Source organism: Sarcophilus harrisii, chromosome 5, assembly GCF_902635505.1.
Source record: "Sarcophilus harrisii chromosome 5, mSarHar1.11, whole genome shotgun sequence".
Taxonomy (NCBI): domain Eukaryota; kingdom Metazoa; phylum Chordata; class Mammalia; order Dasyuromorphia; family Dasyuridae; genus Sarcophilus; species Sarcophilus harrisii.
In genome coordinates, this window is record NC_045430.1 from 249995681 (window position 1) to 250008421 (window position 12741).

At 45.6% G+C, this 12741-nt stretch overlaps 1 protein-coding gene across 1 annotated transcript in view; it reads right to left on the reverse strand.

The window, feature by feature from the left end:
• BFSP2 (beaded filament structural protein 2) overlaps positions 1 to 11091 on the reverse strand; it is a 61612-nt gene extending 50521 nt beyond the window's left edge. Inside the window, exon 1 of the mRNA XM_031940106.1 lies at positions 10544 to 11091. Coding sequence (XP_031795966.1) covers positions 10544 to 11002 — 459 coding nt within the window. The 5' untranslated portion in view covers positions 11003 to 11091. The remainder of the gene's footprint in view (positions 1 to 10543) is intronic.
• Positions 11092 to 12741: the final 1650 nt, after the last annotated feature.

Consider the following 12741-nt stretch of genomic DNA (forward strand, 5'->3'; position numbering starts at 1 on the left):
TTTTTCTTCCTCCTCCTTCCCTTCCTTCCTTCATTCCTTCCTTCCTTCTTTTTCTTCCTCCTTTCTTCCTTCCCTTCTTTTCTTCCTTCCTTCCTTCCTTTCTTCCTTCCTTCCCTCTTTCTTCCTTCCTTCCTTCCTTCTTCCTTCCTTCCTTCCTTCCCTCTTTCCTTCCTTCCTTCCTTCCTTCCTTCCTTCCTTCCTCCTTCCTTCCTTTGTCCTTCCTTCCTTCCTTCCTCCTTCCTTCCTTCCTTCCTTCTTTCCTTCCTTCCTTCCTTCCTTCTTTTCTTCCTTCCTTCCTTCCTTCTTCCTTGCTTCCTTCTTTCTTTCTTCCTTCCTTCCTTCTTTCTTCCTTCCTTCCCTTCCCTTCTTCCTTCCTTCCTTCCCTTCCTTCCTTCCTTCCCTCCCTTCCTTCCTCCTCCTCTTCCTTCCTTCTTCCTCCTTCCCTTCCCTTCCCTGTCCCTTCCTTCCTTCCTCCTCCCTCCTTCCCTCCTCCTTGTCCTTCCTTCCTCTTGTCCCTTCCCTTCCTTCCTTCCTCCTCCTCCTTCCCTGTCCTTCCTCCCTGTCCCCTTCCTTCCTCTTCCTCCTTCCTCCTCCTCCTCCTCCCCGGTCCAGATGCTTCCTTCCTTCTTCCTTCCTTCCTTCCTCTTCTTCCTTCCTTCCTTCCTTCCTTCCTTCCTTCCTTCCTTCTTTCCCTCCTTCCTTCCTTCCCTTTGTCCTTCCTTCCTTCCCTTTGTCCTTCCTTCCTTCCTTCCTTCCCTTTGTCCTTCCTTCCTTCCTTCCTTCCCTTTGTCCTTCCTTCCTTCCCTTTGTCCTTCCTTCTTCCTTCCTTCTGTCCTCCTTCCTTCCTTCCTTCCTTCCTTTCTTCCTTCTTTCCCTTGTCCTTCCTTCCTTCCTTCCTTCCTTTCCCTTGTCCTTCCCTCTTCCTTCCCTTGTCCTTCCTTCTTCCTTCCTTCTTTCCTTCCTTCCTTCCTTCCTTCCTTCCTTCTTTTCTTCCTTCCTCCTCCCTTCCTTCCTTCCTTCCTTCCTTCCTTCTTTCTTCCTCCCTTTCTTCCTTCCTTCTTTTCTTCCTTCCTTCCTTCCTTTCTTCCCTTCCTTCCTCTTTTCTTCCTTCCTTCCTTCCTTCCTTCCTTCCTTCCTTCCTTCCTTCCTTCCCCTTCCTTCCTTCCTTCCTTCCTTCCTTCCTTCCTTCCTTCCTTCCCTTTGTCCTTCCTTCCTTCCTTCCTTCCTTCCTTCCTTCCTTCCTTCTTTCCTTCCTTTCCTTCCTTCCTTCTTTTTCTTCCTTCCTTTCTTCCTTTCTTTCCTTGCTTCCTTCTTTTCTTTCTTCCCTCCTTCCTTCTTTTCTTCCTTCCTTCCTTCTTCCTTCTTCCTTCCTTCCTTCCCTTCCTTCCTTCCTTCCTTCCTTCCTTCCTTCCTTCTTTTCCCTCCTCCTTCCTTCCCTTTAACTCTTCCTTCCTTCCTTCCCTTTGTCCTTCCTTCTTCCTTCCTTCCTCTTCCTTCCTTCCTCTTCCTTCCTTCTTCCTTCTTCCCTTGTCCCGCCTTTTGTTCTCCCTTGTCCTTCCTTCCTTCCTTCCTTCCCCTTTTGTCCTTCCTTCTTCCTTCCTTGTCCTTCCTTCCTTCCTTCCTTCTTCCTTCTTCCCTTCTTTCTTCCTTCCTTCCTTCCTTTCTTCCTTGCTTCCTTCTTTCTTCCCTCCTTCCTTCTTTTCTTCCTTCCTTCCTTCCTTCTTCCTTCCTTCCTTCCCTCTTTCCTTCCTTCCTTCCTTCCTTCCTTCCTTCCTTCCTTCCTTCCTTCCTTCCTTCTTCCTTCTTTCCCTCCTTCCTTCCTTCCTTCCCTTTGTCCTTCCTTCCTTCCCTTTGTCCTTCCTTCCTTCCTTCCTCCCTTGTCCTTCCTTCCTTCCTTCCCTTTGTCCTTCCTTCCTCCTTCCCTTTGTCCTTCCTTCCTTCCTTCCTTCCTTCCTTTCCTTTGTCCTTCCTTCCTTTCCTTCCTTCCTTCCTTCCTTCCTTCCTTCCTTCCTTCCTTCCTTCCTTCCTTTGTCCTTCCTTCCTTCCCTTTGTCCTTCCTTCCTTCCTTCCTTCCTTCCTTCTTCCTTCTTCCTTCCTTCTTTTCCTTCCTTCCTTCCTTCCTTCTTTTCTTCCTTCCTTCCTTCCTTTCTTCCTTGCTTCCTTCTTTTCTTTCTTCCCTCCTTCCTTCTTTTCTTCCTTCCTTCCTTCCTTCTTCCTTCCTTCCTTCCCTCTTTCCTTCCTTCCTTCCTTCCTTCCTTCCTTCCTTCCTTCCTTCCTTTCTTTCCCCTCCTTCCTTCTTCCCTTGTCCTTCCTTCCTTCCCTTTGTCCTTCCTTCCTTCCTTCCTTCCTTTGTCCTTCCTTCCTTCCTTCCCTTTGTCCTTCCTTCCTTCCTTCCTTCCTTTGTCCTTCCTCCCTTCCTTCCTTCTGTCCTTCCTTCCTTCCTTCCTTCTTTTCTTCCTTCCTTCCTTCCCTTTGTCCTTCCTTCTTCCTTCCTTTGTCCTTCCTTCCTTCCTTCCTTTCCTTTGTCCTTCCTTCCTTCCCTTTGTCCTTCCTTCCTTCCTTCTTTCCTTCCTTCCTTCCTTCCTTCCTTCCTTCTTTTTTTCTTCCTTCCCTCCTTCCTTCCTTCCTTCATTCCTTCCTTCCTTCTTTTCTTCCTCCTTTTCTTCCTTCCTTCTTTCTTCCTTCCTTCCTTCCTTTCTTCCTTCCTTCCCTCTTTCTTCCTTCCTTCCTTCCTTCCTCTTCCTTCCTTCCTTCCTTCCTTCCTTCCTTCCTCTTCCTTCCTTCCCTTCCTTCCTTCCTCTTCCTTCCCTTCCTTGTCCTCCTTCCTTCCTTCCTTCCTTCCCTTCCCTTCCTTCCCTTCCCTTCCTTCCTTCTTTCTTCCTTCCTTCCTTCCTTCCTTCCTTCCTTCCTTCCTTCCTCCCCTCTTTCCTTCCTTCCTTCCTTCTTTCCCTCCTTCCTTCCTTCCTTCCTTGTCCTTCCTTCCTTCCTTCCCTTTGTCCTTCCTTCCTTCCTTCCTTCCTTCCTTTCCTTTGTCCTTCCTTCCTTCCCTTTGTCCTTCCTTCCTTCCTTTGTCCTTCCTTCCTTCCTTCTTTCCTTCCTTCCTTCCTTCCTTCCTTCCTTCCCTCCTTCCTTCCTTCCTTCCTTCATTCCTTCCTTCCTTCTTTTCTTCCTCCTTTTCTTCCTTCCTTCTTTTCTTCCTTCCTTCCTTCCTTCCTTCCTTCCCCTCTTCCTTCCTTCCTTCCTTCCTCCTTCCCTTCCTTTCCTTCCCTTCCCTTTGTCCTTCCTTCCTTCCTTCCCTTTGTCCTTCCTTCCTTCCTTCCTTCCTTCCTTCCTTCCTCTTTGTCCTTCCTTCCTTCCTTCCTTTTTCTTCCTTCCTTCCTTCCTTCCTTCCTTCCTTCCTTCTTCCCTTTGTCCTTCCTTCCTTGCTTCCCTTTGTCCTTCCTTCCTTCCTTCCTTCCTTCCTTCCTTCCTTCCCTTTGTCCTTCCTTCCTTCTTCCTTCCTTCCTTCCTTCCTTCTTTTCTTCCTTCCTTCTTCCCTTTCTTCCTTCCTTCCTTTTCTTTTCTTCCCTCCTTCCTTCTTTTCTTCCTTCCTTCCTTCCTTCTTCCTTCCTTCCCTCTTTCCTTCCTTCCTTCCTTCCTTTCTTCCTTCTTTCCCTTTGTCCTTCCTTCCTTCCTTCCTTCCCTTTGTCCTTCCTTCCTTCCTTCCTTGTCCTTCCTTCCTTCCTTCCCTTTGTCCTTCCTTCCTTCCTTCCCTTTGTCCTTCCTTCCTTCCTTCCTTCCTTCCTTCCTTCCTTCCTTCCTTCTTTCCTTCCTTCCTTCCCTTTGTCCTTCCTTCCTTCCTTCCTTCCTTCCTTTGTCCTTCCTTCCTTCCTTCCTTCTTCTTCCTTCCTTCCTTCCTTCCTTCCTTCCTTCCTTCTTCCTTCTTTCCTTCCTTCCTTCCTTCCTTCTCCTCCTTTTCTTCCTTCCTTCCTTCCTTTCTTCCTTGCTCCTTCTTTCTTCCTCCTTCCTTTCTCCTTTTCTTCCTTCCTTCCTTCCTCTTCCTTCCTTCCTTCCTTCCTTCCTTCCTTCCTTCCTTCCTTCCTTCCTTCCTTCCTTCCTTCCTTCCTTCTTTCCCTCCTTCCTTCCTTCCCTTTGTCCTTCCTTCCTTCCTTTCCTTCCCTTTGTCCTTCCTTCCTTCCTTCCTTCCTTCCCTTTGTCCTTCCTTCCTTCCTTCCCTTTGTCCTTCCTTCCTTCCTTCCTTCCTTCCTTCCTTTCCTTTGTCCTTCCTTCCTTCCCTTTGTCCTTCCTTCCTTCCTTTCTTCCTTCCTTCCTTCCTTCCTTCCTTCCTTCCTTCCTTCCTTCCTTCCTTCCCTTTGTCCTTCCTTCCTTCCCTTTGTCCTTCCTTCCTTCCTTCCTTCCTTCCTTCCTTCCTTCCTTCTTTCCTTCCTTCCTTCCTTCCTTCTTTTCTTCCTTCCTTCCTTCCTTTCTTCCTTGCTTCCTTCTTTTCTTTCTTCCCTCCTTCCTTCTTTTCTTCCTTCCTTCCTTCCTTCTTCCTTCCTTCCTTCCCTCTTTCCTTCCTTCCTGCCTTCCTTCCTTCCTTCCTTCCTTCCTTCCTTCCTTCCTTCTTTCCCTCCTTCCTTCCTTCCCTTTGTCCTTCCTTCCTTCCCTTTGTCCTTCCTTCCTTCCTTCCTTCCCTTTGTCCTTCCTTCCTTCCCTTCCTTCCCTTTGTCCTTCCTTCCTTCCTTCCCTTTGTCCTTCCTTCCTTCCCTTCCTTCCTTCCTTCCTTCCTTTGTCCTTCCTTCCTTCCCTTGTCCTTCTTCCTTCCCTTTCTTCCTTCCTTCCTTCCCTTCCTTCCTTCCTTCCTTCCTTCCCTTGTCCCTTCCTCCCCTTGTCCTTCCTTCCTTCCTTCCTCCTTCCTTCCTTTCTTCCTTCCTTCTTCCTTCCTTCTTTTCCTTTCTTCCTTCTTCCTTCTTTCCTTTCCTTCCTTCCTTCCTTTCTTTCCTTGCTTCTCCCTTCTTTTCTTTCTTCCTCCTCTTCTCTTCCTTCCTTCCTTCCTTCTTCCTTCCTTCCTTCCCTCTTTCCTTCCTTCCTGCCTTTCCTTCCTTCCTTCCTTCCTTCCTTCCTTTCCTTTGTCCTTCCTTCCTTCCCTTTGTCCTTCCTTCCTTCTTCCTTCCTTCCTTCCTTCCTTCCTTCCTTCCTTCCTTCCTTCCTTCCTTCCTTCTTCCTTCCTTGTCCTTCCTTTTCCTTCTTCCTTCCTTCTTCCTTCCTTCCTTCCTTCCTTCCTTCCTTCTTTCCTTCCTTCCTTCCTTCCTTCTTTCTTCCTTCCTTCCTTCCTTTCTTCCTTGCTTCCTTCTCTTTTCTTTCTTCCTCCTTCCTTTCTCTTCCTTCCTTCCTTCCTCTTCCTTCCTTCCTTCCTCTTTCCTTCCTTCCTTCCTTCCTTCCTTCCTTCCTTCCTCTTTCCTCCTTCCTTCCTTCCTTGTCCTTCCTTCCTTCCCTTTGTCCTCCTTCCTTCCTTCCTTCCCCTTTGTCCTTCCTTCCTTCCTTCTTTCCTTCCTTCCTTCCTTCCTTCTTTTCTTCCTTCCTTCCTTCCTTTGTCCTTCCTTCCTTCCTTTGTCCTTCCTTCCTTCCTTCCTTTCCTTTGTCCTTCCTTCCTTCCCTTTGTCCTTCCTTCCTTCCTTCTTTCTTCCTTCCTTCCTTCCTTCCTTCCTTCCTTCCTTCCTTCTTTTTCTTCCTCCTCCTTCCTTCCTTCCTTCTTTCCTTTCCTTCCTTCTTTTCTTCCCTCCTTTCTTCCTTCCTCTTTCTTCCTTCCTTCCTTCTTCCTTTTTCCCTTCCTCTTCTTCCTTCCTTCCTTCCTTCCTTCCTTCCCTCTTCCTTCCTTCCTTCCTTCCTTCCTTCCTTGTCCTTCCTTCCTTCCTTCCTTCCTTCCCTTTGTCCTTCCTTCCTTCCTTCCCTTTGTCCTTCCTTCCTTCCTTCCTTCCTTCCTTCCCTTTCCTTTCCTTCCTTCCTTCTTCCTTTTCTTCCTTCCTTCCTTCCTTTCTTCCTTGCTTCCTTCTTTTCTTTCTTCCCTCCTTCCTTCTTTTCTTCCTTCTTTTTCTCCCTGCCTCTTTCTTTCTTTTTCCTCATCATCAGTAAAACAAGGGTATTGGACAAATGAGCTCTGAGGTTTCTTCCAGACTGAAATCAATGAATGTTCTATGGAGCCCATGTTGAAATGTAATTTTCTTTGATGTTAAAAGAAAAGTGTGTGAATCATCATTTTCCTGATGAGGAAACTGAAAGGAGGGGGGAAGGAAAGGGGAAAAACATGTACTGAGTACCTTGGCTCTTGTTCATTCATTTTAGTTATGTCCTATTCTTTACGACCCTGTGGGCATGGGGTTTTCCTGGCAAAGATATTGAAGTTTCTTGCCATTTTCTTCTTCAGGGGATTAAGACAGAGATTAAGTGACTTGCCTAGGGTCACATAGCTACTAAATTGGGCCACGAGCAGGAGAGGTTCATCTGACTAAGAAGCCTGGATGTGCCTGTCCAGTCAGCTTGATATCATCTGGGAATGAAATAAGAGGACAAAGGCTTAGGGAACAAAACTTGGCCATGAAGGCAAATTCATCCCCTCTGAGTTTACTCCTGAACCAAGAAGCCAGAAAGCCCCGGCCCTTCTTGGTAGGTCCCATGACTTTTAGAAAGCCAAGATACAAGATGGTAAATTTTTCTGAAAGTCACTTACAATAGATAATGAAATTTAACTTGCAAATTTCCTCCTAATTGACTTGGACTGGAACACTGCTATATGGATTAAAAACTGGCAGAAAGCCGGGAAATGACAGATCTAGTTAAGTGAGTCTTGCTAAGTTCATCCTTATTAAATGTGTGTATTACGACACCAAGGAAAAACAGGTGAGTGAAATCACAGCAGTAACTTGGTAGGTGTTGCCTGTGCCAAAGAGCTAGAGAAGAAAGCAGCATTCAGCTTTCCGTTACTTGGGCACAGGCTGGGCTACTGGTGGCAGAGAGTGCCAGATGTGTCATTGGGATGAACTGGGTGCCAATCTTGCCTCTGGCACTTACTAGCTGGGGCGCCCCTCTAAGATTTGTGATTCAGACCTAAATGCACTGTGGGTTGGCTATGGCAAGTGTTATAATTGGGTCTACCGTTTCACTGCTATTTCTCTACTTCTGGCTCACCTTTCCCTTTGGTCAAAGAGATATAGAGTACCTGTCCTACAAATTAGAGTTGACATTTGGCACCAACGATTCCCCCAGTCAGTATATCACACTTAGCTGTGTTCACCTTGTGTCTCCTCCTCTCACCCCCCAGAGGATATTAATCCCCTCTGAGGACAAGCATTGCACTTAGGATTCTATTTTTGTGTCTCTAAGACCTAAGAGCATACCTTACTAGTAGACATTTTATAAATGCTGAGTTGAATTTGTTGAATTTAATATTAATCCAAGAAATATAGAATTAGGAAGATTAGTCTTTTGCCAAAAAGAGAAACAAAGAAGAAAGGGCAGAAGGAATAATGATAGCTAACATTTATATAGCACTTGGAAATTTACTAACTCCTTTGCAAATATCTCATTTTTCCTTTGGAAAAAAGAAAAAGAAGGAAGGTAAGAAAGAAAGGAGGAGAGAAGGAAGAGAAGAAGGAAGAAAAGAAAGAATAATGGAAGGAATGATTCATTCTTAAGATCTTTTATTAGGAGGTTGAGGATGGGTCAGAAAATGTCTATGATGTCTTCTGAGCTCCTCGAACATACCAATGGACAGAACCGTGTTTCAGTTAAAAATAAACAAACACGGAAAGCCTTTATCTCTATATATTCAACTGTCTCTTTAGCTTCCCCAGTCGTTGGCCCTGTTTCTAGGTAACAGACACCAAAGGACACTGCTAAAGGTGAGACTGACTTCGACTTTGAATTCATTATATTACAAGACTAAAGGTAATCCTTCTTTATCTGTTTCTTCCTTCCCCCAAACTCCAATCAATTGCATCCTCCCTTCCCCCCTTATATTTTATCCCATTCCATCCATCCCACTCCACCTCTTCCCATTCCATCCTAGTCCATTCCCTTCCCCCTCCTCCATCCCATCCCATCTCATTCCATTCTTATTCCTTTCCACACCTCAAACCTCACTATGTTCAAAGCACCTTGTTAGGTTCTGGAGCTACAAGGATGAGAAATGCCATTTCTCTCATCCAGCAATATAATAAAGGGGAAATATGATATGAACAGAAATCAGTGTGTGACATTAGATAGACTCTGATAAAGGCAAAGGAGAGACCCAGGCAAGACGTTTTAAGAAGCCTGGAGGAGAGAAAGCTCATTTTCCCCTGGGAGAGGAATCAGGGAAAGCTTCATCAAAGAGGCAATAATATCTGGTCACATACTTGAATGTAAACTCCCTGAAAGCAGGGATTATGTTTTTGTCTTTGTATCCTTAGCACTTGACGTATTTTCTTTTTCTTAGCAAGCTTTTAATAAATGTTTGTTGACTGAGTGATTGTTGAGGAAAGAAAAGCATTTCAAGGGGCAAAGATGTGGAGGGGGTATATGCTGGGACCTGCAAGTGCCTGGAGATGGGAGGCAGAATGAGATAAATGAACAGCTTACATCCGAGTCCAGTTTAGTTGGAAATGAAGAACAGGAGAGGCATTAATGTCAAGTGAGTCTGGAAAGGTAAGCTGGCTCCAGACTTGGGGATCAGGCTAAGGATTTTGTATTCTATCCTACAGATAATAGGGAGCCATGCAAAGGGAGACTGTTTTGATAGTTATAGAGAACATTACTGTCAAACTCAAATAGAAATGGATTTCTGAAACTGGCATATTGATTTAGAAAACCACAAATTAACATTATCAATATTGAATTGTATTTTCCTTTATTTTGTTACACAATTCCCAATTTCACTTTTATCTGGTTTTGGTCCTACTGGAGAGCTTTGTTGTTGTAGGCTGAGTCTGCCACCTCTGGCATAGAGGATGGATAAGAATGGGGGGGAAGGAAGTGGGGGCGGACATTGAAATCCTCTAGGCAAAAGGTGGCAAAGACCCAATTGGGATAGTAACCCAATAAGCAGGGAGAAGGCAGCAGACACAAGAGAGATGTGGAAGTAGAAGCACTAACTAGTAAGCAAAGAATTGAATATGGTGGAGAGGAAGGACTGGAGGCTGCCTCAATGGTTACAAATTTTGAGTGCGTGGAGGATCGTGGTGTTGTTAACTAAAAAAATATAGGAATGGGGAATCTGGAGGAAGGATGGGTTCAGGAGCAAAGATAATGAATTCCTTTGGGGAAGTATTTAATTAGAGACAACTATGGGGCATCCAGGAGGAGATATTCAATAGGCAATTGATCCACGATTATTGAAATTCAAGAAGATTAGGGCTGGATCTATAAATCTGATAATTACTTGCTGGCTGATAAGCCCATCATAAGGTTGTGTCTATACATGATTAAAACAATAATCAATTCTGAAAAAAAGCAAGCTGGCTGCTTACTGGTATAGAGACCAAAACAAATGTTGACTGAGTGAACTTTGGTAGATTGGTCATCCTAGAAGAAATAAGGCAAGTTTCGATATGCTTGTTGACCTAAAAGATGATGCTGTCTTATGTTTATGGAATTAACTTTTTTTTTTGACATCATTCCCCAACAGGCCCAGTTATTTTTCCCCCAGAATGATGCTGTGTGAACAAAAACTCTGTCCTTTCCACATCCTCCCACTCCCAACATCAACTCCTAGAAGGAGTTTTTCTCTTTTGTTTGTTTCTTTGTATTCTCAGCATCTGGGAATTTTTGAGCAAGGAACTGTTTTGAGCAAGGGAATAATGTGTTCGGACTTGTGCCTTAGGAAGATTAATTGGGGAGCTAGGTAGAGAATAGGTTGAGGAGAGGAGAGATGAGAGGGAAAAAGACCACTCAGGCTGCTGTTAAAATGTGATGATGATAACAGTGAGGGTGTGGAGGACACAAGAGATTATGGCCATGTACTTTATGGGAATCAATTTTTTTACAACAAATTTTCACAACAAAATTTTCACAAACAAAATTAATTTGTTTTTTTAGGGGGGAAATGGAGACCATATCTGTGCTTTTATTCATATAAAGAATTTCCAAGAAGAAAAATCCCTCTACCAGTGTAGTCAGCTCTCGCTCTGCAATTTATCAGAGATTAGATGGCCTGTCTGGGGTCAGAAGGTGTCAGAGGCTGTATCTGAACGCAAGCCTCCTTGATTCTGAAGCCAGCTCTCTGCCGGCTATGCCAGGCTGCTTCCAATAAATGTAGATTAATAAGGTTGGGAGAGTGGAGTATGAAATTATCATTTTTAAGTGTACAAGTATATTAGTTCATATGTATACACACACATCACATATATAGATGTGTTTTTTTCCCCATAAGGCTTGGCTCCAGCTTTCCCTTCATTCCAGTATCGATGTCTGGGCTGCTAGGTAAGTCATCCAAGGCCCGAGTTGCTGGTGGGGTGCGGGGTGTGCTCCCCTCCCAAACCTGCTGGCCCTGGGGCTGCGGGGAATGACTTTGGCAGCTACAACCACTCACCTGATGGTAGATGTTCTCCCAGGTCTCCCGCAGGGCTCCCCAGTTGCTGATGCTGGAAGCTTTCTTCTCCAGGTAGACCCGCAGATGCTCCTCCAGCTCCCGGTTCACCTTCTCCAAGGCACGGACCTTCTCAATGTATTCCACCATGCAGCCATTTAGTGACTCAAAGAAGATGCCTCGGTTCTTCTCCAGTCCTGGGCTCAGAGCCAGAGCTGTGGAAGAACTCCTCAGACCCTGCAGAAAGACACTGCTGATGCCCAAGGCCCGGCGGGACACTCGGGTGCCCAGGCTGCTCACTCCTCCGGTTGGCACTGCCCCCACGTACACTCCTGGGGGTCTGGGGAGGCCGCCCATGTTATTCCCTACAACACTGACCCGGCAGCCTGAGGTCCCCGGACTCTCAAGACTGGAGGAGGGGTGGGACCCCAGAAATGAGGACCTTCTCCTTGGGAAGGGCATGTTGGCACTGGAGCCTGCTGAGTGCTGCTGCTCCCTTCTCTCATCCCCCAGCCTGGATGAGGCAACAGTTAGTTGGAGGGGGTCTTGTTTCTTTGTTTTCTGTCCCTTTGCCTCCACCCACTCTGGTCCTATTGCCTCTGACACGAGGCATTCTGGAAAGCTGTCAGATCAGGGTCCAGGGCCCCATTGTTCTGGGCCTTCCACAGGCTTCTCTCATTCAGGCAGCTGAAAGGAGATGCTTCTGGGACTTGGGCCTCTGCACACCCAGACAATGAGGCCCTGCCCCAGGCAGTGGCTGTATTCATTCACTCATTCTCTGCCATGTCAGGACTTCAGTGCCTCCTGATTTTTCCAGACAGCTGGCCCCTGCCTATGGGGAGAGAGGAGGGGAAGAGATACCACTCAGGTTGAGCTTGGGTTTGGATGGGGAAAATGGTCCATTTTCCATTTATAGAGGCTACTTAGCCCTTTTACATCTAATGAAAGAGGGTTCTAGGGTCATAGATTTGGGCGGTGGCAAGAGCCTTAGTTCTGGAGTCAGAGGAGCCGAGTTCAGAATCATGCCATTTGGGGTTTACTTTACTGGAGCCGTTTCCTTCTCCAGCTCATTTTTCAGAGGAGGAAACTGAGACAAACCAGGGGAAGTGACTTGCTCAGGGTCACACAGCTAACAAGGGCCTGTGGCCAGATCTGAATTCAGGAAAATGAGTCTTCCTAATAACCAGCCCAAAGCTATCTCCTGGATTCCCTAGTTTTCTACAAAACTCAGTTAAGTGCCACCTTTTACATGAATCCTTTCCTAATCTTCTCCCATGCTCAGCTGCTGGTGCTTTCTCTCCCCACCCCCATTACTTTGTTATTATACCCAAAGTATATCATAATAATAATCTATCCTTATATATTTGGTTATAGATGTAGATGGTGTGTCTCTCTTCAATAAAATGTAAACTTCTTGAAGAAAAGGATTGTTTGACTTTTTCCCTCGCATCTCCAGCACCTAGCACCAGTGCCTGGTTCTGTAAATCCCCGATAAAGGATTGTTAATTGATTTGAGTCAGATCTTTTAAAAAACTAGTTCTGGTGATTACCTTTTTGGAACGGTCTAGGCAGATACGGCCTTGAGGCCATCGTCTGGTTCATGCTATGGGGTCAAGGTGAAACAGAGTTATGAAATCCTTTCTGCTTGACTAGCCTGACCTTGGATGTGTTCCAAGATGGACCTGGATTCTGAATGTCAGAAATCTGAGCTTCAGTTTAGCTTGTTAGGATTCCCCCATGATTCATTTATTTAAGAATCGACCACTTTCAGATGTTTCCCTCCCCTGCTTCCCCAAGGAAAATAAACCCAGGGCTTTCTTTCCCACAGATCTCCCCAAATGAAACCTCTCCTGCTTGGAGTGGAAAGAGGACACACTTTCACTGGTACCAATATCTTCAAAGATGGAGCGAAATGCAGGTGGCTGAAACTTTTTTAAGGCCCAATGGGAACTTTGTCAAATGATCAAGTCTTAACAACACAAGCTTAATCCAGCCCTGTTTTAAACACAATCTGAAACCCAACAACCATAGCTTCTTGGTGTGGAATCTCAGTCTAACCTCCTTTTTTTTTAAAACCCCAAATAGGAATACCCCTCCTCTGGCCCCCATGGCAACCCAATGGACATAAGCATGATACTGATGTTAATTTATGATCTAATGAGTTATTTAAAAACAAACAGAAAGGCAAAAGGTGTTAGGAA